The sequence below is a fragment of the Xenopus laevis genome, chromosome 2S, assembly GCF_017654675.1.
Source record: "Xenopus laevis strain J_2021 chromosome 2S, Xenopus_laevis_v10.1, whole genome shotgun sequence".
Lineage (NCBI taxonomy): Eukaryota > Metazoa > Chordata > Amphibia > Anura > Pipidae > Xenopus > Xenopus laevis.
Genome location: NC_054374.1, coordinates 47,968,480 through 47,994,893, shown reverse-complemented (window position 1 = coordinate 47,994,893; position 26,414 = coordinate 47,968,480). Strand labels below are relative to the sequence as shown.

General features: G+C 37.0%; 1 protein-coding gene across 1 annotated transcript in view; it reads right to left on the bottom strand.

The window, feature by feature from the left end:
• efhc2.S (EF-hand domain containing 2 S homeolog) overlaps positions 1-26,414 on the bottom strand; it is a 52,658-nt gene that overhangs the window by 16,011 nt on the left and 10,233 nt on the right. The window contains exons 4-11 of the mRNA XM_018249214.2: positions 23,574-23,797; positions 21,969-22,214; positions 20,010-20,117; positions 18,180-18,318; positions 16,955-17,120; positions 12,051-12,193; positions 10,692-10,888; positions 448-581 (exon numbers count right to left, since the gene is read on the bottom strand). Coding sequence (XP_018104703.1) covers positions 448-581; positions 10,692-10,888; positions 12,051-12,193; positions 16,955-17,120; positions 18,180-18,318; positions 20,010-20,117; positions 21,969-22,214; positions 23,574-23,797 — 1,357 coding nt within the window. The remainder of the gene's footprint in view (positions 1-447; positions 582-10,691; positions 10,889-12,050; positions 12,194-16,954; positions 17,121-18,179; positions 18,319-20,009; positions 20,118-21,968; positions 22,215-23,573; positions 23,798-26,414) is intronic.

Sequence of the window (26,414 nt, the reverse complement as noted above, 5' to 3'; positions counted from 1 at the left end):
CATATTGCTAAGTTATCAAACTATATATGATATGTGATTTTAAAATGTATGATCTATTTAAGACATATGGAAGTCAATGGCAACACTGAACTGAAATGTAGTTACTTTGCGTGTCACATTTGTGCAGCCTAAATAACCTATTGCTAAACAGCTGTGTATCCGAGGGGAAAGTAATGGTAGTATAACCATAGGAAGAAAAACAATATGAATAGTTTACAGGGCCTTTTTGTTTTACCGACAAGCTATATCTTGTGACAATTTGCCAAAATTATGTGTATGAAAGGCAGAAGCGAATAAGCAGTTGCATTAGCTGATTCAAAACCACATGCTATAAATACAAAGAGATTATTCAAAATATATGCAATGTATGTATTTCTAAAGCTAAAATGAGAGCAGTAAATGGAGCATTGGCATTTGTCCCCAGATGTAGCAAACGGATCTCCTCACCTGAAAATTTCATATGGCATATGGCTTGTACCTGCTGGATCATTAGCCTCAAAGTGTTGCTTTATTTCTCTGTATTTTGTTTCTCCTATCCTCCTCAGCTTGCTTGTTATCACACTGATGTCAGACATGGGAAACTAGAAAGAGAAGAATTGTTATTGCCACAGATGTCTTTGATTTTCAGCAGCCGTGATAGAATATCAAACTCAGATTTTCCTGAAAATCACAGAATGTTAGGCACTTGTTAACATCATTGAAATGACCTTATCAAAACTGACACATCCAAGGAATGAATGTAAATGTAGTTGCTCAAAAAATGGCCTTGTTAACTGTATTCCCAGTGAATGCAAGTTTCTTAACAAGAAATTAAATTCTGACTCCTGACCCCTACCGGCCACTGGACCACCTGAACTAACCATAGAGGGCAGTAGGATATTATTATTTTTGATGCTATTATCACGTTTTTAAAGAAGCAACATATTCTGTAGATCTGTATAAGTGGTTAAATAGGAAATAGAGTCCAACTATTAAAAAATATGATCCTAGTAGACTTAAGGTATGAAGATCTAAATTACGGAAAGATCCTTTATTCAAAAAACCCAGGTCCAGAGTATTCTGGATAATTATCCCATACCTGTACAAGTTGCAACTTCAACTTAAAATTTTGTTGTAACCAAGTGATTGAAATTCATGAAAAAAATGCTTTAATAACCCTCCTAAATTTTGCCCATTTACAATAAAACCACATAATGACACGCGTACTGTGAATTATTATCTGCATAATTAATACAAGTCTATAAAACCTTGGAAGCATGCAGCATATGACTACACACAGTCAATTTAAATTACATTCACAAGTTCACTTTAACTGAACAAAAAGAGAAAAAAAGAATGTAAACACATTTTTAAGGCGAGTTCACCACCCAGTGGTGAATACTTGGTACATTTTCAAGCAGGAAAGATTATACTTACTATGTTACAAAACTGTTTCACTCTTTCATGCTAATATCTTAATAACTACCTCAAAATTAGCACTTACTTAATACATGCTATTTCCAATAAGTTTTAAGCCCCTCAATAGAAAGAAGTGGGTTTAAGAAGGCAACATCAGCTTACTATTCAAGTCATTTAAGAGGGACAAAAAGCATTTTTTAGAAATTACCCTACTCGTGTAGCCCATAAATAAAAAATGGCACCAGATTTAAAATTGGACCTGATTGTTGTTTATAAAACTTTACATCTATTACAGCTCCCCATAGATCCTCTAAAGCAGTGATCCCCAACAAGTTGCTTTCCAACCTCTGGGTTCTTGCTCCCACTGGCATTAAAGCAGGTGAATATATTTGAAGGCTTGGCTTGAAGGCAAGCTTTAGTTGCATTAAAACCACGTGTTCTGCCAACCAGAGCATCCTGTAGGCTACAAGTCCACATAGGGGCTGATAATAGCCAATCACGGCCCATATTTGGCCCCCAAGGGACTTTTATCATGATTATGTTGCTGTTTAACTTTTTTTTACATTTGAATGTAGCTCTAGGGTGGAAAAGATTGGGGACCCCAGCTCTAAAGAGTGTGTCCCAACACTAACTCTCCACAAGCACAGTAGGATGTGGGCATTTTGACCTTTACACAGATTGGCCTCCAAGGGAAAGATATACTGTACAATCTGCAGCTGAGGAACAAACTAGTAGTGCTGCCCACCAAAAAGATGAAAGTTTATTGGCATCCTACAAAGCAAGTTATATAGTTAAATGAAGAGTATACAAGTTTACATACACAAACCTATAATTACACATTTAAATGTGACACTGTGAAACCTTACGCAATTAAGTAAAAAAGCACCTGCTACTCACAGACATACCAAGACTTCACAAGAACTGCATTTAAACAAAAGATTTAGGCAGATTCACTAAAGAGTGAAGTGGCCAACGCTAGCTTTAATTCTCCAGAAATCCCATCCGCGGGGACATCACCAATTCACTAACAGGCATAGAGGACAATTCGCTAGTGAATGAGACTGTCACTAGCATTCGTTTGCACTCTATCACCAGACGACTTTTCGCTCTGGCGAACGGTCGATGCTCCGTAAAATCAGTAAAGTGCAAATTTTACTGAATGTTACCCCTTTCGCCAGACTTTCCTTCGCCACCTCGGACCAGGCGAACTACTAAATTGAAGCTACATCTTCCTCAATCTTATGTCAGTTACATCATATCCTGTCTGCCGGAAATGCATTACAGTTGTAAAAACGCTGGCAACTTGTCCTTTTTTTAAGCAGGATTGCCTGCAAAAGTCCTAACTATTAAACTTTTTTGTGTTAACATTCTTCCCCAGACATTTGAGGAGCATGGAACATTTGCTTTTGGGTGGGCTCATGTCTAGGGCATCAGAGGATCTCTTTTGTCTTTATTCAGGTTCCTTGGACATTTATAATAAAAAGTGGCCCCTTCGAACATTTGCACAAACATCTCTAATAAAGACGTCCATATGACTTTAATGTACCCTCATATTCAAATTTTCCCGAGTGTAAGAGGACTAACGAAGTTTAGCTAGGCCGGAGTGATCGCTAGTGTCATTTTGCTTTGAAACGCTCGCACTGCTGAAGTCACCAGCGTTCAGCGCGCAGGACTCAACTTTAGTGAATTAGCGTAGAGATAACTAATTTTCACCTGGCGAGGTGGCGTGAAGTGCGGCGAAGCATTCACTGGCGACAATTCGCCCTTTAGTGAATTTGCCCCAAGGACCTTAGCAGTAATGTCTATATGGAACAGACAGTAAAACAAAGGTCTAAAAACAAACCAATTAAAATACAAATAACAAGGGCTACAGCAGACTAACAGGACTCAGGATACTCAAAAACTTAAGACAGGAACTGAGTTGGTCTCAGCAAAAGTGCTTAATGGTCCAGCAAAAAAGCTTAATGGTTCAGCCCAGGGTATGGGAGGAGGTAAGCTATTGTCTACCGCTGATCATAACATGTGTTAGCAGGGAGCACAGTGAAAAAAGTAAATGGCATAACCTGCCAGGCCCAAACCACACTGCTTTCTGTGGCTAGGGTTGCCATATTTTCTGGACTAGTCCGATTGCTATTTTGGAGTCAGGAAGGAATTTTTTCCCCTCTGAGGCAAATTGGAGAGGCTTCAGATGGGTTTTTTTGCCTTCGTCTGGATTAGCTAGCAGTTAGGCAGGTTAAAATAGAGTTCAAAGGTTGAACTTGATGGTAGTGATGGGCGAATTTGCGCCGTTTCGCTTCGCCGACAAATAATTCGCGAAACGCCGCTGGCGTCTCGTTTTTGACGCCGACGTCCGTTTTTGACGCCGGTATCCATTCGCGCCTGGCGAATAAATTCGCCCATCACTACTTGATGGACATGTGTCTTTTTTCAACCTAACTTCCTATGTAATTTAAATTATTTAATTATAATGGAGTCTATGGGAGATGGCCTTTCTGTAATTTGGAGCTTTCTGGATAACAGGTTTCCGGATAACAGATCCTATACCAGTATTACTGTATATATATATATATATATTTGATGTATATAGCCATCTATTGTACATTGCTGCAGAATATGTTGCTGCTTTATAAATAGATTCTGTTCTGTACAACGGGAACAAGATGAACTCATATAGAACTGACCATTCCAGTTTGGAGATTGCTGGGAAGATAGAGATGTACAAAAAAAACAATAGAGCATTTATAATAAAACAAAAAAAAAACTTCCTTTTCTATTAGTTTTACTTTATTGATCAGAAGGTAAATTGGGATGGCAGTTTCTAACATAAACGTTTTTGAAGTAGTATATATTCAGAACTGACTAAGCTTTATTCTATTAAAACCATAATTATATGTACAGTTTTATGCAGTAACCATCTGTTCATATAAAGTTTAGTTTCACATTTTCCATAACATTTTAGACTTCTTTTGTTGTTGTTGTTGTTGTTTTTATTTTAGCAAAGTATCCCTCCTGGTGTGAAGATTCTCCCTTAGTCTTACATTGATATTAATTATTAATTTGTTTTATGTTGCTGAAATTCTACTTGGCTGTGCATAAATGTACATTTTCCCATAAAAGTAAGTTTCTTTTCCCCAAAAAATGCAAATAACTTACAATTTACAAAAAAACTGTAAAATAGTTACCCAGGGAATTTTTCACTATTTAGTAAACCTTGCTGAATACATGATATTTGCATGCAGTACTGGGCATTCAGTACCGTTCACATTTTTTAACAGTCACATTTATTATTCCGAAAAGTCTTGCACCCTGAATATCCATTTTTCTGTTGGTTTATCAAAGTCTTAATTGAAGCATATGTATATTATTATGCCTACACTTGTGTGTATAGTTACAGCAGAAATGAAAGAAAAGGAAAAATGAGCACTTACGAGGACTTGCATCCCAGTGCCCAGAAACTACAAAAAATAAAGTGAAACAAGATAGAAACAAACCAAACCAATATGGCCAAGATAGAAACAAAACAAACCAATATAGCCAATATAGAGTTGCTAATACAACAAAATCAGCAAACCTACTTGGATGATTTGCAGAGCAAATGGAGGATTTTGTTTCTAAAGGTTTCTGCAAAGTTGGGCTTATGTTCAAGCTGCGAAAATTCGCCAAAATTGAAGTCTATTGGCGACAAATTTCTTTTGACACGCAAGGTGAAATTTTTTTTTGATGCTCTACAATTTTTTTCACCCATTGGGGTCTACGGCCAAAATTTTAATCATCACCACTAATCAGCCTTATATTGTGACATTTATAGTCTATGGGGCAGATTTATTAAGGGTCGAAAAAAAATGATGGTCAAAACTGTCAAATTCGACTAGTGAGTTATCCAAACTCTATTCAAGTTTTTTTAAAAAAAAATTGTATTTGACTTTCGAGATTTATCATACTCTGGCCCTTTAAGAATTCAAATTCAACTATTCGCTGCTTAAAATCTGCCGAATTGCTGTTTAATAGGAGAGGTCCAGGTATCAATTTGGAGATGTTTGCAGCCTTCCTGACATTCAGTTTTTGGGTCGTTTTAATTTGTCTGAGTTGGAAAAATTTGATTTTATTAATACATTTCGTTTGGTCAAATTTAGAATTTATGGGATTTAAAAAAACTCACATGAATTTGAAATTCGACCCTTGATAAATGTGCCTCTATGTGTACTGTATATTTTGAGTCAGACCCTAAGATCAGTAAGTGACAGCAGCACAGAGCATGTGCAGTGAATCAGCAGAAAAGAAGATGGGGAGCTACTGTTGTGAATATGACAGGGACCTTATATTAGATGGGCAGGGGGTTCAACAGGGATCCTTTACGCAAAAAGTCCTTGTATAATCTTAATTTGGAATAAAGTAAATACATTTACATATCTTCATAAAAATAAACAGCTACAGTATCTAAAGGGAAAAAATATTGAGTTGGAACAATTTGATTTTATTAATACATTTCGATTGGTCGAATTTAGAATTAATGGGATTTTATGGGAGTTTTAAAAAACTCACATGAATTTGAAATTCGTCCCTTAATAAATGTGCCTCTATGTGTTCTGTATATTTTGAGTCAGTCCCTAAACTCAGTAATTGAGAGCAGCACAGAGCATGTGAAGTGAATTAGCAGAAAAGAAGATGGGGAGCTACTGGGGCATATTTGGAGACACAGATCTTCCTTGCTAAAAGGCTGTGGTTGCCTTCGGATGGTACAGAAGCCAAAAACTTAATGTACAACATTTCTAGCCTACTTCTTTTTCTAGTTTAATTTTCTCATAGTTTTCACTCTATTCCATATTAATAGATCTCCTGTGCAGGGATTTGTACCCACCATTTGAAATCAGCATCATTAGAGAAGTCATTAAAGTACTATTTTGATTGTCCTCCAAGAAATATAACTGTGCTGATAATGCAGAGTATCATACTGATATACATAGTAACATAGTAAGTAAGGTTGAAAAAAGACACATGTCCATCGAGTTCAACCTTATTTTTTTTTTTTTTTTATTAACTACCTATCTGCCAGTTGATCCAGAGGAATGCAAAAAAACCCCATCTGAAGCCTCTCCAATTTGCCTTAGAGGGGGGAAAATTCCTTCCTGACTCCAAAATGGCAATCGGACTAGTCCCTGGATCAACTTGGACTATGAGCTATTTCTCATAACCCTGTATTCCCTCACTTGCTAAAAAGCTATCCAACCCCTTCTTAAAGCTATCTAATGTATCAGCCTGTACAACTGATTCAGGGAGAGAATTCCACATCTTCACAGCTCTCACTGTAAAAAACCCCTTCCGAATATTTAGGCGGAACCTCTTTTCTTCTAATCGGAATGGGTGACCTCGTGTCAGCTGGAAAGACCTACTGGTAAATAAAGCATTAGAGAGATTATTATATGATCCCCTTATATATTTATACATAGTCATCATATCACCCATTAAGCGCCTCTTCTCCAGCGTGAACATCCCCAATTTGGCCAGTTTTTCCTCATAGCTAAGATTTTCAATACCTTTTACCAGCTTAGTTAGCCCTTCTCTGTGCCCTCTCTAATACAATAGTGTCCTGTTTGAGTGATGGAGACCAAAACTGTACGGCATATTCTAGATGGGGCCTTACAAGTGCTCTATACAGTGGAAGAATGACCCCCTCCTCCCTTGACTCTATGCCCCTTTTAATACAGCTCAAGACCTTATTTGCCCTTGATGCTGCCGACTGGCATTGCTTGCTACAGCCAAGTTTATCATCTACAAGGACTCCAAGGTCCTTTTCCATAATGGATTTGCCTAGTGCAGTCCCATTAAGGGTATAAGTGGCTTGGATATTTTTACATCCCAGGTGCATGACTTTACATTTGTCAACATTGAATCTCATTTGCCACTTAGCTGCCCAGATTGCCAGTTTGTCAAGATCCTGTTGCAAGGATGCCACATCCTGGATGGAATTAATTGGGCTGGATAATTTTGTGTCATCTGCAAACACTGATACATTACTTACAACACCCTCCCCTAAGTCATTAATGAACAAGTTAAATAAAAGTGGACCCAATACTGAGCCCTAGGGGACCCCACTAAGAACCTTACTCCAAGTAGAGAATTAACAACCACCCTATGTACCCGATCCTGTAGCCAGTTTCCTAGCCACGTGCAAATGACTTCATTAAGCCCAACAGACCTTAGTTTAGAAAGCAGTCGTTTATGGGGCACAGTATCAAACGTTTTGGCAAAATCCAAATAGATCACATCTACTGCCCCCCCACTGTCCAGAATCTTACTTACCACATCATAAAATGCAATCAAATTCGTCTGACATGACCTATCCTTCATAAAGCCATGCTGATTGTTGCTCATAATGCCATTCATTAGGACAAAATTTTGAATGTGATCCCTTAACAAGCCTTCAAATAATTTGCCCACCACAGATGTCAAGCTTACTGGCCTATAATTGCCAGGCTGAGATCGTAATCCCTTTTTAAATATTAGAATATTCCAGAGTTCAAGCAACGTCACCTATGCTTATAGCCCACTCCTCAGTATAAAGGTTTAGTGTTTCTTTAAGAAATATCTGTAAGTGCCTATGTTTCAGACTTGGACAGGAAAACAGTACTTTCCCTTCTTTACAATGTTCAAAAAAACTTTTGAATAAATGTACAATCTAATTAAAAAAATAATTAAACATAAAAAGGTAAAGTAGAAGAATTTTAATTTCAAAAACAAAGTGCTGACTTCAACATGCCAAACTTGAAGCTTTTAAATTTTAAATTAGCCCTTGAGTTTATTCATAAACACAGCTAAGGAATTAAATTAGCTGTTTCTGGCTAGAAAAACAAATTAATAAACCATGGAATGTCGTTGGAGAGCAAAGAAAAGCTGTTTTACTGGTATGTTGCCTGGTGATTTATTATAGATAGTGAATATTTTTAAGATAAAATGTATAAACTTTTCTTATCTGCTCGTTCTTCTAGCCAAGCTCAACTTCCAGATGAAATTTATACATTCTAAGCAGTTATATTTATCTGTCACCTGGAAGCCAATGTCAACACCTTTAGTAAGCATGAATGTGGTTCACTAATGTCTCCAGTTACCTGGCACAGGTTATGCAAAGGTTAACTGAGCACAATGTTTCCCAAAGAGCTACAGCCTAGAGATATGGATTTTCAGTCAAAACTTAAACCCAGACTTTCTCCATTCTAAATATTGTAAGCTTCTCAAGCATGAACCCTGATTCCCATGATTAAGCAGGCTAATTAATGGGCAATTAAGTCTTCATTTATTATGATGTGTGTGTGCCACCGTACTGCCATGCTACCTTACAGGTCAGAATGTGGCTTGCCTTTTTTTATTTACAACTAAAGTACTGCTTAACTGTTACCTACAGAAACTGACTGTAAATCTGAGACAACATTAGTCTCATCCAGTTTTACAGTAACTGAAGAAGGCATTCACCCTCAGCCCGAGGCTTCACAGGGCAGCTGTTGAAGGGGGAAGAATTATTGAAAGTACAAAGGATATCACACTGTGTAACAATTGTTACATACAGTATTTTATCAGTACAGTTATGGAAACAATTATCCAGAATGTTCGGGACTTGAAGTTGTCCGGATAAGGGATCTTTCCGTAGTTTGGATCTCTGTACCTTTAATCTACTAAAAATCATGTAAATATTAAATAAACCCAATAGACTTGCTTTGCTTCCAATAAAGATTCATTATATATTAGTTTGGTTCAACTACACTGTACTGTTTTATTATTACCGAGAAAAAGGGAATCACTTATTATTGGTTATAACGGAATGTAAGGAAGAAAGCCACTGTAATTTGGAAACTTCTGAATAATGGGTTTCCGGATAACGGATTCCATGCCTGTATATATACACATATACAACCTGCAGCCTCCAGCAGTGGTTGAATTGCATATATTTGCTACTGATTGATGGCCTTGCTAAAATATATTCTTATATTGTGTGCTGTGACATCATCTATTGTAGTATTTGAAGAAATCACATGGCTCAACTGAATCTTATTATAAGAAATGTATTTTAAGAAACAATATTAAAATAATTCAGGCCCTATGTAAAAACACTCATGCAATGATATAGTCACTGAATTTTTGTGAAGAGAATTTAGAGCAATATGTTATGCTTGATATACAGTATAACTCCCTATCCTTCAGAACCTATTATAAAGCTACTGCAAAACACAGTCACCTGATGAAAGTAACCCTAGTGCACTGTAAACTAACTAGTGTGAATATGACAGGGACCTTATATTAGATAGGCAGGAGGTTCAACAGGGACCCTCTACTTTGCCCTTCCTGCAACTAAAGCAAATTAGTTAAGCAAAAAGTGCTTGTATAATCTTAATTTGGAATACAGCAAATACATATACATATATTCATAAAAATAAACAGCTACAGTATCTATAGGGGAAAAAAATATAAGGGAAAAACAGTAGTGGAGGTCACTGATCGTGTAATATCAGCAACCAGTGTGATGACTAGTTAAATGGGGTTTTCACCTTTTAGTTAAATTTTAATATGATGTAGATGATATTCTGAGACAATTTGTAATTGGTTTTAGTTTTTTTTAATATTTGTGGTTTTTGAGTTATTTAGCTTATTATTTAGCAGCTCTGCAGAGCTCCAGTTTGCAATAGTTAATAGGGTCCACATTATACTTACAATCATGCATTGATTTGAATAAGAGTTTTGAAGAGAGGGTCTGAATTAGAAAGATCAGTAATAAAAAGTAGCACTATCAATAAATGTGTAGCCTTACAGAGCATTTGTTTTTAGATGGGATCAGTGACCTCCATTTGAAAGCTGGAAAAACAGACTATTCTATAAATAAAAAACTATTAAATAATAAATAATGAATACCAATTGAAAAGTTGCTTAGAATTGGCCATTCTATAACATATTAACAGTTAACTTAAAGGTGAACCACCTCTTTAATGTTGCTAAAGAAAATGTTTACTTTGCCGTTGGAAAAATTTTAGCAGGTAATTCAACAATCTCTAAAACAACAGCAACCAAAAAGACTTGCAGGACTTTGCCATTAGTAGGGGGGGGGGGTAAAAAGGTACAAAATTGTGAATAAATATTTTTACAAAAGCCTTAATTTAAAAAATATAACCATATTTAAAAAAACAGAAGAGAATAAACCTTGCAACATAAATACTTCTATTTCTATTTGCAATCTGGTAAAATAAATGAATCCATCTTTGTAGAAAACAATGAAACCCTATTTCAAGGTAATAAAATATTTTGCTCACCTCATTTGCATTCCTCTCCATGTAATTGAAAACATATTCATCGGCATCAACTAAGATGAAAAGGAAGCCATTGAAATTAACTCTGGCTCCAACAAAAAGATCTTCAGGTCTAAAATATTCAGATAACTCGCTCTTGAAAAGCTGTTGACCAGGTTTCTTAACACGACTTCTTTCTAAAAATTTGCCACCAATCATTCCTGAAAGAATAAAATTAGATAGATAAAACAGACATATTAAGGTTGGTATCATCTTTAAAGTTATAAAGAACAAATGAAAAATATATAGAAAGAGACAGTAAAAGAAGGATTTGCTCTACTTAGGTCCTTTGCCACAAGGTATTTTAATGCAAAACTAATGAATAGGCTAAAAGGCTAGAAGTGTCATATTTTATATACTGAACTTACTGCACCTGCATAAAGTTTCAGCAATTCTATAACAGTAATTATTATCCAGGCCGTTGAAGTTGTCACAGGAGCTCCCCATCTTGGATTTTATAAGGAGTATCAGTGACACTGCATATGCTCTGGGTAGCTGCTGAGAAGCTAAGCTTAGGACTAGTCACAGATCATTATGCAGAAAATGAAGTCCACTTGCAACAGGGCTGATACTAATTGCAGAGATGCCATGTAATGAGAATCTGAATTAATTACAAACCAGCCTTATATCATGGCATTTATATTCTACATATGCTGTATATAGTCTCTAAGCTTGGTTAACTGACTGTAGTACAGAACATGTGCAGTGAATCAGCAGAAAAGAAGATAGGGATCTTCACTTCTGAAAGGCTGTGACTGCTTTGGGCTGGTGGTGAGGTGTTCCATTGTGTGAAACATACAATCTACTCATAGCGACCAAAAAAATGAAAAACACCAGACTCAGTTTTCCTTTTCTTAATGGGTGAAGGTCGGCCACAGCTCTATCAAACCATGTTTAATCAAAAAAATAACACGTCCTTGCCATATTATGCCAAAACCTTCGTTAACCACTTTGGTGCCATACAAGAATCCCAAAGCATATTCTGCAACATTTCTATCCTACTTAAAGCTTAAGGGCAGAAATCCGGCAGAAAACATTGACAGTTAAAAGCCTGTCAGCATATCAAATAGTTATTTGAGGGGTTCTGCAAGGGGGTACATCTATCAGTGCTCTATGTGTGTTAACCTATTTACTTCCATGAAAGTGTTTCCATTCACATTTCTTGAACCCCATACTGCTGTCTTGGGGGATCCCTGAGCATAGGAAAAGTAGATAGGCAGGTTAAAAAAAGTAAAAAGGTTGGACTTTATGGATGTGTGTCTTTTTTCAACCTAACTTACTATGTTACTATGAAAGTGATTTTGTAAGAATCCTTTAACTTACCTGAATTTCTTTCCTGAGGCTCAAAAACAGATATGGTATCATCACTCAAGAAAAAAGATATAATAAATTTCCTCTCTTTGTCAATAGGATTATTAGTGTCAAGTATTGCAACAAATCTGAGCACATTACTTTCGAGTCCATTCCTAAAGAGAAGTTTAGAAAAACAGCACAATAAACATGTTTGGATCATTCATTTGCAGGTAACAAAAAAATGTATAAGAAATTATTTATGCATACTCATGCATTTGTAAAGATAGCTAGACTATTTACTGACCATATAGGCCACACCCCTGATCTGCATCACCACTCCCATTTACACACTGTCATAAAGTTGATCCACCTAATAACCCATGCACCCCCTTTTCCAGGTTCTATAAATAAGTTCTGCCTTAATGGGGACAATCTGGAAATATTGTATAGCAGGTATAGCAATAAAGAACTGTAGGCTTGATTTAATGTCAAACTTTCCTACCATGCCATGACTTAAAGGAGAACAAAACCCTAAAAACTAATAGGGCTAAAAATGGCATGTTTTATATACTGAACTTATTGCACCAGGCTAAATTGTCAGCTTCTCAATAGCAGCAATAATCCAGGATTTCAAACTTGACACATGAGCTCACCATCTTGTAAAGTGTCTGTGACACTCACATGCTCAGTGGGCTCTGAGCAGCTTTTGAGAAGCTAAGCTTAGGGGTTGTCGCAAATTATCAAGTAGAAATTGAGGTTGGCCTGTAATATAAGCTGATGCTACAGGGCTGATTATTTAATTCTGATGCTAGGTGCACTGGTTTCTGTGCTGCCATGTAATAATTATCCATATTAATTACTAATCAGCCTCATATTGTGATATTTATTCTATGTGTACTGTATATTTTGAGTCGGTCCCTAAGCTCAGTAAGTGACAGCAGCACAGAGCATGTACCATGAATCATCAGAAAATAAGATGGGGAGCTACTGGGGCATCTTCAAAGGCACAGATCTTCCCTGCTAAAGGGCTGTGGTTGCCTTGGGCTGGTACAGAAGCCCAAAACATAATGTACAACATTTCTAGCCTACTTCTTTAGTTTAACTTTCCTTGTCCTTTAAAGTCTGTAAATTACAATAGCTCTTAGTTTGAGTATCTGCATATGAAAGAAAATAAATGGGTGTAGTAAATCAGAGGGACTGGATGAAACTTGCTACTGTAAGACACTCTAAAGCTATCTAGTTTTAGCAGACATCATTTTGTAGTGTGAATAAAGCGATTCAAACAAGGTATGTAAACATCCAGCTTCAGCTAAAAGCAAGTTATTACATGGTGTTTGTTGTACCAGCAATTTTTATCACTGTCTCTTTAATTAAACAGTTGTTATAGTTCAACCGCTGGAGGGATGGTTAATGGATGCTGCTTTAACAAGCAGTTCAGACCAACATATTTTACATAACATGCAGTTCGACTGAATCCAGCTGTGCAGTTATACATTAGTCCCTGATTGTATTGGACTATACCATCACATGCTTTCAATTCGATCCAACAGTGTGATGTCACATAGTCCGATCTCAATATAAGTTAATAGGAATAGATCTTAAAGGAGAAGGAAAGCTACGGAGGCATTTTATTGCCAATAGATTAGCTGCAATAGTGCAAGCTAGAATGCTATATTTCTTCTGTAGAATGTTTTACCATACCTGAGTAAAAAGCTCTAGAAACTCTCTGTTTGTTTAGAATAGGAGCTGCAGTATTAATGTGGTGTGACATCACTTCCTGCCTGAGTCTCTCCCTGCTCTGGGCTCAGATTACAGAAGAGAAGGGAGGGGCAGGGGGAAGAGGAGCAAACTGAGCATGCTCTTGCCCAGGGCAATGAGGTTTAAGCTGAAGGCAGGAAGTCTGATACAGAAGCCCATGTGTACACAATAGAAGGAAAGAAATGCAGTGTTTCTTTTGACAAGGGACTCAGAGCAACATTACTTTGGGGGTTTACTGGTATATTTAGATGGACCTTTCTGATAAGGCTTACTTAGTTTTAACCTTTCCTTCTCCTTTAATTTGATGACCTGCAAAACTGGAACTAATGGATACTAGTGACAAGTGGTCAGTATAAAAATTCTAGTCTAAATGAGCCTTTAAGCTCAGTGAGACTGAAGACTTGTGTGCAATTGTTTCCTCCTAGGGCTGATCCCCAATACTTCAGCAACTGCAACCAACAATGAACCAGGGCTGCAACTCAAGTAATATATGATTAACTATCATAGTAATTATCACTGTTTTCAAAGCATTGTACTTGATTTAATCTGTTGTCCAGAAAAAGAAAACATTTGTTTTTTTATGGTAATGGTAATGTGATACAGTTTATTGGTTTATGAGGTCCATTCCTTACCCTTGGGCTAACTGCATTTTAAGATAAAAAAGACAGAACAAAGGAAAAAGCAGGGGAAACAAATATTATAACAGAAAACCAGCATCTGCATTTCAACTTAAAAGCAGACTGGCACAGGGAGCCATATCCTGCCACTTGTACCAGTCAATCACATCAAGAAACCTGAGCCAAATCAACTTCTCTCAACACAGTAAGCTGCAATCAAACACAAACAATAGGAATAATAAGTATGCTGCTCTGAGCCTGAAACAATATGAAGCCTTTGAAAAGAAAGGTCCATACAACTGACAATCTTTAGGAATGATGTGGTATCAAAGGGTATGACATAACCGTGCATTCATATGACAGAAAGAAAGATCAGATGTGTGTTGACCTGAAGGCAGAAATGTATGCACTGTTATGATTGCTGCTATGAAGGATGTTCTTGTTAAACATGTATATTAATGCAACACCAATAAACAAAATTAAGACTAGACTTTCATCAGTTGTAATGACTGACATTCAGGGCCACTCCTACCATGAGGCAAGGTGAGAGCCATGCCTTAGGCGGCATCGAGCGGGCAGTTAAAAGGGGCAGCAAATAGCCGCCTCTTGTAACTTAAAGGGATCCTGTCATCGGAAAACATGTTTTTTTAACAACGCATCAGTTAATAGTGATAATCCATCAAAATTCTGCACTGAAATCCATTTCTCAAAAGAGCAAACAGATTTTTTTATATTCAATTTTGAAATCTGACATGGGGCTAGACATTTTGACAATTTCCCAGCTGCCCTTGGTCATGTGACTTGTGCCTGAACTTTAGGAGAGAAATGCTTTCTGGCAGGCTGCTGTTTTTCCTTCTCAATGTAACTGAATGTGTCTCAGTGGGACATGGGTTTTTACTATTGAGTGCTGTTCTTAGATGTACCAGGCACCTGTTATCTTGTATTAGGGAGCTGTTATCTGGTTACTTTCCCATTGTTCTTTTGTTTGGCTGCTGGGGGGAAAAAGGGAGGGGGATGATATCACTCCAACTTGCAGTACAGCAGTAAAGAGTGATTGAAGTTTATCAGAGCACAAGTCACATGACTTGGGGCAGCTGGGAAATTGACAATATGTCTAGCCCCATGTCAGATTTCAAAATTGAATATAATAAAATCTGTTTGCTCTTTTGAGAAATGGATTTCAATGCAAAATTCTGCTGGAGCAGCACTTTTAACTGATTCATTTTGAAAACATTTTTTTTCCCATGACAGTATCCCTTTAAAGTGCAGAATTTCTGGGTTTTAACCAATAAATTCAGGCTCCGCTACTGCAGAAAGCACCATTGTGCTCAATGCATTAGCGATGAAAAAATTTTGAGGAAACTTCCGGTGGCTTTGGAAAATGAAGCGCTCCTAGTGCCAACCCGCCGGCGATTTACATTCTAGCAGGCGGGAGGCAGTTCGTGGAGAAGAAGAGGAGATTTGTCGCTGGGTGAATGATCTCCTTGAATCTGAGAGTGTGCCCTGATCCTTAAATTTTTATGTACAATGTATGATGTCATTGTAGTACAAAGCATACTGGGAGCTTTGAGTAAAAAAGTTTGCACTTGCTCAGCAAGAGTCTGGTTTTGGCTCTCAACTAGGAAAGACCTGTGAAAGTCTGCACTTCTGTTTGTGATGCCATGCTTATTGAGCTACATGACACTATTTCTTCTACCTTAAAGAAGTAAATGCATATTTTTCTTTGACAAGCAAGCTTCAGCAAACTTTGTAAAAAGGACCTACACCACAGTTCTAAATGTAATCAATAAATCAATCTGTAGAACTTCTGAAATAATCAAGTTGCCCTTCACTATCCCCTTCTCAGCATCTGTCTCTCTTTATTCTCTCTTCATGTATTTTATTAACAGTTAGGACTAATATATCTTTTGGAAGGGGCCCTTTCCTTGCAAAGAAGCGATTCCAGCATGTAGAGAGAGACAGATATTGAGAGAGGGATAGTAAAGAGTAAATTTATATCAGAAATGGTACAAGTTTTTTAATTGTATATAGTTTATTATGAAACTTAAATATGATTACATTATTTGATATATAGTATGATGAAGCTTATATTTTAATTTTTGCCATACTTCCCCTTCCATAATGATAGAAATTGTCGTTTTAATTTCTATGTAGCATTTTATTCCCATGGGGCAAAGCACAGTAAGATTAATTGGTGAGATTTTTGTATGGACATCCTTGATGTGTTGCTGTTTTCCTTATTTACAGGACCAGTGGGCCAGACTCTAAAGATTTAATCAGTCAGCAACAATTGTATCAGGGGGATGATGGGCCAATTATAGCACAAAAAAGCTTATTCACTGATTGCTGCCAAGATTTTTAACTCTGTCTGGTCAATATATGTTTAACATCAAACCTACATCCACTGAGAAATGTCAATGTTTTATCTCTATACTAGGAATAAAGGTCTGCTAGTTCAGCTAGTAAAATGGCCAATTCCCTACTTGATACTAAAAAAATAAAGCTTCCTCATTAATACTGTACATGCTATGCATGCATTACATTTTATAACAGAAATACCTGTCCTTTTCCATGAACTTCTTGAAATCTCGTTGAGGTGGCTTTGGTAACAGAGCCATACAAGAACAAAGGGTGTCCTCTTCAGAACCAAAACCATTATAGGGTGGAATTTCCTTCTTAGCTTTTGAAGGCTGTGGAGCTTTGTACTGGACAGGTGTAAAATCCTCTATAAAATTAAAAATATATCACACAATAACTGTAACAGCTAAAGTGATTATGGATAGTATGAGCAGCACAGCGGCTCAGTGCAGGAAACTATCTGCAAGGAGTTTTTGCTTTAAATTCTCCATGTGAGTGTTTCCTCCCAGACTCCCAAAAGATAAAAACGAATTGGCCCAGGTTAGATAATATTTGGGCCCCCTCAGGGTGAGAGTTGAGCCCTTCTATGGTTACTGATGGCAGTCCTGAGTAATGGTGGGTGAACTCAAGCCGCTGTCAGTGCGGATAGTTTTTAATAAAATATGTTGTAATTTTTGGAATTCATTATATGAATATTAATGTAAAATAATGTAATACAACCAAGCAATTTAAGTCGCAGTGTCCTATGGTTTTTGTTAACAATGTAGGTTTACTATATTAAATTATTTGCAAAAGTTCATCACTTGTATATCCATGATATTTGCAAGTTTATTACAAAGATGGAAAGGCAAATAAGACCCCATGATACATGTACATTAAATGGGATGTCCACCAAAAAAAAAAAAGTTTTTCCAGTAGTACTGAAAAAATGTTAATCTAAACAACTTTCCAATATGCATTTATTAAATATGTTTAAGGGTTTATTAGTAATTGCTATTTTGATTTTTTTTATCCATTTTTGGACTCTGTTTCTCGGTCTTGGAACCATGCAGTGAAATTTAGTCCTCTCCAGGTCTATTAATCAGATGGCTTTTGCCTCACTGATCAGGAGTCAGAACCAGAGTATCTTAACAGTCAGACAGACACTGTCAATAGCACTTAAATTTAAAAAATACCTTGAAAGCACTAAATATCATTAACCAGAAGCTGGTTGGAATTTACATTTTCTTTCACTATGCAAAAGAGATTTGTTGACCAGATGATGTCTCCACAATCAATTTACTCTTGTCACTTTCACCCAATGTTACACAGTTTCATATGAACAGCATTTGTCATTCCTGAATCTGATTATTACTCGTGATAGTGTAAAAAAGCTGATCATGGTCATGATTTTCCATAAGGTGAAAAAAATGCATCTCTCACTTACCAATGCCATATTTGGTTTTGTAATAATTCTTGGTGAATTCATCACAGTCGCACAGGATTACTTTTCTTCCCCATACATCAATAGCTGTTCCTATTGTCAAGTCACAGTCTTTGTAAAACTCTTCATGTACAGCCCCAGTCTGTAGAAATAACATCAGACACACTTCTATTAAATAACTAGCACATTGTGAGTCTGTCTATACTATATGCAGCCACAGTCTGTAGATGTAATATCAGAATCATTTGTATTATATAACATGTACAACCACAGTTAGTACAGGTATGGGATGAGTTATCTGGAAACCTGTTATACAGAAAGCTAATTACGGAAAGCGTGTCTCCCTTAGACTCCCTTAGACTCAATTTTTTCCAAATAATCCAAATTTTTAATAATCATTTTTTTTGTATTAATAAAACAGTACCTTATACTTGATCCAACATTTCTGTTATATAACATGTAGGGCCACATTTGCAACCACAGTCTGTGCATCAAAAACATTACATAACATGTGCAGCCAAAAGTACCTCTATAATATAACACAGACAGCCAAACTCAAAGAGTAACATCAAGACCACTTACATTTACATGACAGATGAATTCTGTATATAAAAATTCTCTTTCTGCTTATTTTCATCCTTGATTATATGATTTGACTAGCTAGGATAAGGCAATTTCAATTGGTTTTAATACAAAGGGATTATGAGTGTTTTGTAGCACAAGTGGGAGGTGATTTCTCAGGTACCCACGGCTTTCTGTGTCCATCACCCTTAGGCAGAGCCATCCATGGATGATGTATTATGGACTTGATGATGCAAGTGAACCATTAGGAGGGATGCTCTATAACTCAAAGCTTGGGGTGATCACAGATCTATATTAGGCCAAGGAATGCCTATGCCAAACATAAAAAAATCTACACTTTATTTATTTGTATGAATAATCTAAACATTTATTCATTGTGCTTTAGAAAGTGGGCCTCCTTAGCAAAGTCTGCACAGGCCGCGGGTGACAATTACCACTATCAAAATGTTTTACCACTAGCAATTCCCATTAGCTGCAATTTAAAGGTATTTCAGTTGCTTTGTCGTCCATGGAGAGTGCAGATTTCCAGTGGGTGACAAAGTGGCGTGTGTATTATTGCCCTTACTTAACAATTGCATTATCAAACAATTTGTCTTTCAGTTATGAGTATATGTAAAAAAAAACATATATGTTATGGGTACTATGACAGGTTCCCACAGAGTAAGCGTCGGGCAGCAAAAGTGTCAGATCTTCCATATAGGTGACTGTGTGTGCACAGACACATAGGATCCTTTGTGTCAAGATCCCAGACACTCTCGGTGTGTCTCTCCAAGTCAGAGATTGCGAAAGACTTACCAGCCTGGGTTTTAAGGAGCGCCGATTAGCCACCTGAGGCTAATAAGACCCAGCTGGTCAGTCAGTAGCACCACACTCTACTACAGGTACCATAAATGTTTATGAGATGAAACGTCTGAAATGGTATTCATTGTGAAAACAGAATTATTTTATGGTTTTATTACATAGTATTTCATATGGTTTTATTGATTAAGCTTTGTGTATATGAGCCATAATAATACACACACCAAGATATATAATGGAGCTTTAACAACAAGTCTGGTCTCATGCAAAAAAGCATACAAGGTTGGAGTCTTTAATCTTGCAATTGGGATGCTCCCTGTTTTCTTCAGAAACTATCCTGCTCAGCAAAGAATACATGAACAACACAGACCAAAGCAAATTTGCTCAAAAGGCGGCCTTTGAAGAAACTCACTTTCCCATAAAGAAAAAGACATATTTAACTTTTTTCCTCACCTTAAGATTATCAAGAATATAACGACCCCCATGTCCCATTGGTCCAAAAACATTTAGGACTGTACGGGCAGTAATCTGTCCAGGCTGTGGTACATTTTGTGTTAAAGACTGCAAGAAAAAGGTCAGACATAGCACTGTATTAAATGTTTTTCATTAGTTATACATGCTTTCTATGTACTGTACATACATTGTAGAACATTGCAGTGGCAGAAAAGCAATCATCAGCAAAGAATTTGCTGTGTTCTGAAGACCCTAGATAAGATGCTTTATCACTGAATAGGTCTAGTACGTTAAAAAAAAAACCCTGGCTACAGCCAAGGTACAGCATACTGGCATCACAAGGATATAAATGCACCCAAATTGAGGTGTTAACATTAAATTTACATCACTAAAGTAAGGGTGGAGAGAATAATGAGTTATTAGTTTGAGCACATTGTAACATCCCAAACTCTGTTTTTGCGTACTTTATTTCAAGCTGTCATTCAGGTACAAATATACAATTACAATATAAATGTTTGATATAAATGGTTTATTAATCTTTTCCCTACATTCCTGCTGCAAATATCTCAACCAAGCAGTTGGGAATTCCATATCATGATTCATTCTGAAATAGGGGTATATTTATAAAAGAGTGACGTTAGAGATAACCACAGTCTGCTAGAGTGAACTACTGCCTTTCTCCAATAATTTCTATAGGATTTGTAAAGGCGTATTTATCAAAGGGTGAAAGTGAAATAATAAATACACCTTTAAATAAATACACCTTTAAAATCCCATAGAAATGAATGGAGAGAGGTGGTATTTCACTCTAGTGGACTGTGGTGACCTCTAATGTTATGCTTTGATAAATATACCCCATACATATTAATATTTAAAATAGTAACAGTTAAAATAGTCAGACCTAAAATGTGGAAAATGAAAAAAAAAATGTAAAATCTATATTATAGAAACTAAAAAAAATTAAGAATATAAAGCACAATGTGATTTTTTTGTTTTATATTACTGAAACCAGTAAAACCACTGAAATACAAGATTAAATTGGTGGGGACCTTTTAAATGCCCGCTTTTAGTTCACTTTTTCAGTAGCGGATCCGTTATCTGGAATTCTTATTCATACTGAATCGTATATATTCACTGCTCCTTGCTTTTGAATGTCAGCCACCAACTGAGTCCAAAGGGAACCTCATGATATACAGGTCAGGAAAATCATGAGTAAAGTATGGTATAAAATTCAATAATTAGTTATAAACCTGTAGCATTAAATTCCAAATGTAAAGGCCCTAGGCCCACAGAATCTATGCAAAAAGTATGCATTTCAGTGGGCCAGGTAAAGCCCATCAAAACACCAGCTTATATCTTGGGAATTATTTCTAGGGGTACATTTTTTGCCCACTGGTTTATTCCAGAGAGATACTTCTCTGAGGTATAAGTGGCTAGTTAATATCCTGCTATCTGGCTTTGAGAGGAAAGATACATTTTGGAGGTTAGTGAGAGCTAAAACTCTAAAAAGAGCCATTGTTTTCCTTCTAAAATAAGTGACTTGGAACCACCCAAACAAATTTTTGCCCAAATATCCAGTAGGAGACAAGGCTTAGTTAAGGAGCTTGAATTGCATATAGTAATAGTTAGAACGTAGGATTTTTATTAGATATCTTTTGGGGTCATTTACTTATCCCAGGAGTAAAAATGCAGAGGCCCTGGGCTTCCTGACTCCTAACTAGCACGTTTAAGTGATATGCAAATTATAGGCTGATGGGGCAGGTGAGGGACACCTACGCACTTCCTCTGTCTGTCTGACTTTTTACATGATCATTTACCCAAATACCCAACCCAAAAATAAGGTTGGTTTAACTTTATCATACTTATATTTTGTCTAAGAATCACTTTATGACATACTATATCTCCAACATACAAGACATCCTTAAGATTGGCTGTTCATGATAAAAATGCTTTGTTTACCTTGGGTAATTTTCCTCTGTGAAGAAAAACAGGAGTTGTATCTCGACCAAAATTAGCAGGTATGATTTCCAAGATTTCAAATGTGTCATCAGCCAAATAATAGTATAGAACAAGTTCTCTTGAGTCACCAAAAAGAGTTGTGTCATCCCAGAAACAATAAAAACGTAAAACATGTCTGTCATGCTCCAAGAACTGCTTCAGAGTATCTATCCGCTCATAAGGACGTAAAGGCTGCATCTCTTCCATCTAAACAACAGATTAAGAATTAACAATCATTTTGTCAGCCAGAGATTTGCATTAGATGCTGGGATGCTGGGAGTTTTCGTTCAGCAGCATAAGAGCCAACATTTTGCTATCTCAGAACCAGCTGCTAAATCTTTAGTGAAACGATTTTATTGGTGTGCAGAATACATTTACAGACATAGCAGGAATATATATATGTGTACTGAAAGTGAAGAGTTTATTGATACTTTGGGGCCCATTTACTAAGTTTAAGTGAAGGAATAGAATAAAAAAAACTTCGAATTTCGAATGTTTTTTTTTGTCTACTTCGACCTTCGACTATGGCTTCGACTTTGAATCGAACAATTCGAACTAAAAATCGTTAGACTTTTCGACCATTCGATAGTCAAAGTGCTGTCTCTTTAAAAAAAAACTACAGAAGTCAATGTTAGCCTATGGGGAAGGTCCCCATAGGCTTTCTAAGTATTTTTTGGTCGAAGAAAAATCGTTCGATCGATGGAACGATTTTTCGTTCGTTCGCTCGATCAAACAATTGTGGTAAATCCTTCAACTTTGATAATCGAAGTCGAAGGATTTCCATTCGGCAGTCGACTATCGAGGGTTAATTAACCCTCGATATTTGACCATAAGTAAATTTGCCCCTATGTCATTGGAAAGAGGCTAGGGCTGGGCAGGTGATGTGCTGAAAAAAAATTACTGAAACTACCCAGGCCATATATATAGTGGGAGTTGAGCAGCAGCTTTTAAAATGGTGCTGTCAGAAAAAAAAGTGGGGTAAAAGCAGAAGGGAAGACTAGAAGACAAAACAGAAAATTGGGAATGTGAGGTTGTTTTTTTTGGGCAGCTATTTCGGGCTGCAGTTATACAGTTGGGGAGAGTTGGAATGGGAGTGAAAAAATTAAAAGATAGGAGCAATGGGGGGATCATAAGGAGAAGAAATACAAACCAAAATGAAGAAGGTGAGGAAGCACAGAAGACAAGAAAATATATGAAATGAGGAAGAGAAAAAAAGCACAGTACAGAACAGATAATGTACAAGGGGACAAGTATTGTCTGTTGCTCTGTTATACTATCATTATCCTTATATAAATACTTGCAAAGGTAGCAACCGTTGGACAATCATGGATGCATGGTACATCATTTATATATTAAAAGTGACTAAATCCATGATTTACCTCTGCTAGTGTCTTTTTATCTTTATTTATATATCAGTATTTTTCTTTGCAAATGTTCTAGCAAATATAAAGAAAATTTTATTTCACTAATGTTTACAAAGAATATGCAATAATTTCATACAAGAAATATTAGAAAATGTCAATATCAATTTATTTTTTGAAAAATAGGCTCCTTTATCTTAATTACCTTTTTACGTGTACTTGAGTAGGAATCCGGTGGAATGGAGTCTGAAGGATTTATTCTGACTCCGAGCTTTCTCAGGAAATTTCTTGTAAACTCATCACAATTTACAATCCTATAAATCTTGGAGTAAAAGACAATATCCTTACTGAGATTAAAATGATCCACAGTGTAAAACTGGTCATCATTAGGTGCTGGAAGAGGAATTCGATGGCGGCGAATTATTGTACCTTTGTAAAAGGAAAACAAAGTGTACAGTTATAAGTACTGTATGTAAAACATTTCTTTCACCATTATTCCATTATCTTGAAGTGGGGAGTAGTTGACCTTGGATCACAGGAGCTGATAGAAAGGCTTATTTTAATAATACAATTTTCAAAGGTCAAAATGCCAATACTTTAGGCAACAATTGTCCCCACAATTTTATGTATGTATGTATCGAGCCATACACATGGCAGACAATGTACAATGTTTTAGAAGTTGTGCATGATTGTGCCACAAATTCAGAAAACTAAACTATGGGGCCCATTTACTAACAATCGAATCTCAAAAAATGTGTGGTTTTCCTATATCTCTAAAAAGCTCTTGAAATGCAAAATTTATTAAAGGAGACATTTTGTGTAAAAAATATGATTGTACCAGTGCATTATACTCATTTAGAAGAATATTCTTAAAAGATACTGTTTCAGGCTGATTTATTGAATATTTCTGCAAAAACCCTAATAATCCCTCCCTTTTCTTCCACTTCCCGCTCCCTGAATTCCCAGGCTGAGCAGGGGAGCCGGCGGCTCTGTACTGCGCTGTAGGACAGGAACCAATCAGCAGCTAGCAGGACCTGATAGGGAAGTAAGCCTGTCTGTGCTTGTGTGACTGCAAGGCTGTGATTGGATGTCCCCTCCTGCTGTGCTTCTGGTAGGGACTGTTAGGACACGCCCACCCCTCCTTTGAAACATGGACAGGGACCAGTGAACATCTATATGGGGGCTATAAAGGGGCTATTTTTAAAGATAATATTAATTTTTAGCACCATGTAAAAGCAACACCATATATGACCTATAATTGCCTACAAAATTAGGGTTTTATCGTGTAACCTATAAGGGTATAAACCATAAAAATCTCTAAGGAAAAACTTTGCAGAGTAAAAGTTGTCAAGGTGCTATAAAAATCAGTGAGACCTGCATTGCTCTAATTGGACCATTTTTTATCAGTTCGGACTTTTAGAGGTTTTCGGATCTTTATTCGCTTGCAATTGTCAGAAAAACATTAATTTTTTTTTTTTTTTAAAGAATGCTTTTTATTGATTTTCAACAACAAAAAATTATAGGATAGGAAAGAAGGAAAGAAAACAATAGACAGCAATAAGGTGGCTGGAGGAATAAGTGACAATTATAGCGAAGTCACAAGAGATTCAGTCCATGGAGACCAGATGTCTTCGAATTTCCCTGGACACCCTCTTGCCACATAAGTAAGTTTGTAAAGTTCCAGTTGAGAATTAACAAGAGCAATCCAGTGCCGCAAAGTCGGGGGTGAAGGTCCCATCCAGTGTAGAGCAATAGTCTTTTTCCCGTAGAACAAGAGCAGTCTCACTAAATTTCTGGTTCAGGCTCTGGGTACCATGGAATCTACTAATCCCAACAAACAAGTGGCAGGGTTAAGTACCTGGGGCAAGGCTAGTTCCGTTCCCATAAATTGAGTAACCTGTTGCCAGAACCTTTGCACAACTGGGCAGTGCCACATCATATGAATAAAGTCGGCTAGCTGTTCACTACATCTCGGACAATGAGGTAGAGAACGTTTACCCATAACATGCAGTTTTTGTGGGGTAAGGTAAGTCTGATGTATAGTTTTAAACTGAATAAGTTTATCCCTAGTGCTGACAAGAGGTTTGTACAAAGATTCAATAATTTTGTCCCATTCATCCTGAACTATCTGAATCCCACTGGCTTCCCACTTATATTTAACCCTAGGTCGTGGGTCATATTTCCTAGTCAGAAGCAATTTGTATGTCTTTGAAAGGAGCTTCGTCCTAAGCGGGCGAGATATCAGGTCCTCTATGTCAGTATGCTGCACAAGTGGGGGCGTGGGGAATTGGGTAGTACATAAATGTGCTATCTGCAGGTACCTAAACTCAGAGAGGTTGGGACGGGATGTGACCTGTTGCAGGAGGGGAAGAGTATGCAAAGCATTGTTGGTGTACAGGTGCTTAATACGTTTTACCCCAAGTCTAGCCCATGTCCCTGCCTCCGTAAAAGTAGAAAAATGCACTAGATTGCTATTGCCCCACAATGGCATTTCCGGAGAAATGCACCCCGTTTTATCTGTGAGGTGTAACATGGCATCCCAAGCTCTCTTAGTGGCGTCAAGTACCGGTGGTAGAGGGCTTATATCCTTCCTGCTCCTATATAAGGCATTCTTAGGACTTTCTATGGAGGTAAGGTAAAGAGCTTCCAGAGTCGATGCAGGGTTTTCAGTGTCAAAGTACCACCAATTAGCTACGTGAATACTCTGCGAAGCTAAGTAATATAACTCATAGTTAGGGGATGCTAGGCCTAGATGTTCAGGCAAGGCATTCAAAGTAGCACGGGAGAGTGTCGGGGTTTTGTTCCCCCATATGAATGCGGATTGGATACGATCAATATCCAGTAAGGTTTTCTTTGGAATATGACATGGTGTGTTGCCCAGAATATACAAAAATTTCGGCAGGAAAACCATTTTGCAGATATTAATTCTGCCGATGAGAGTGAGAGGTAGGTTTGTCCAATGATCCAAGGTCATTTTGAATTTGTTTAAAAGTGGCTGGAGATTGTGCAAGAGAAATGTAGACGGATGTCTATGAATGTGTAAGCC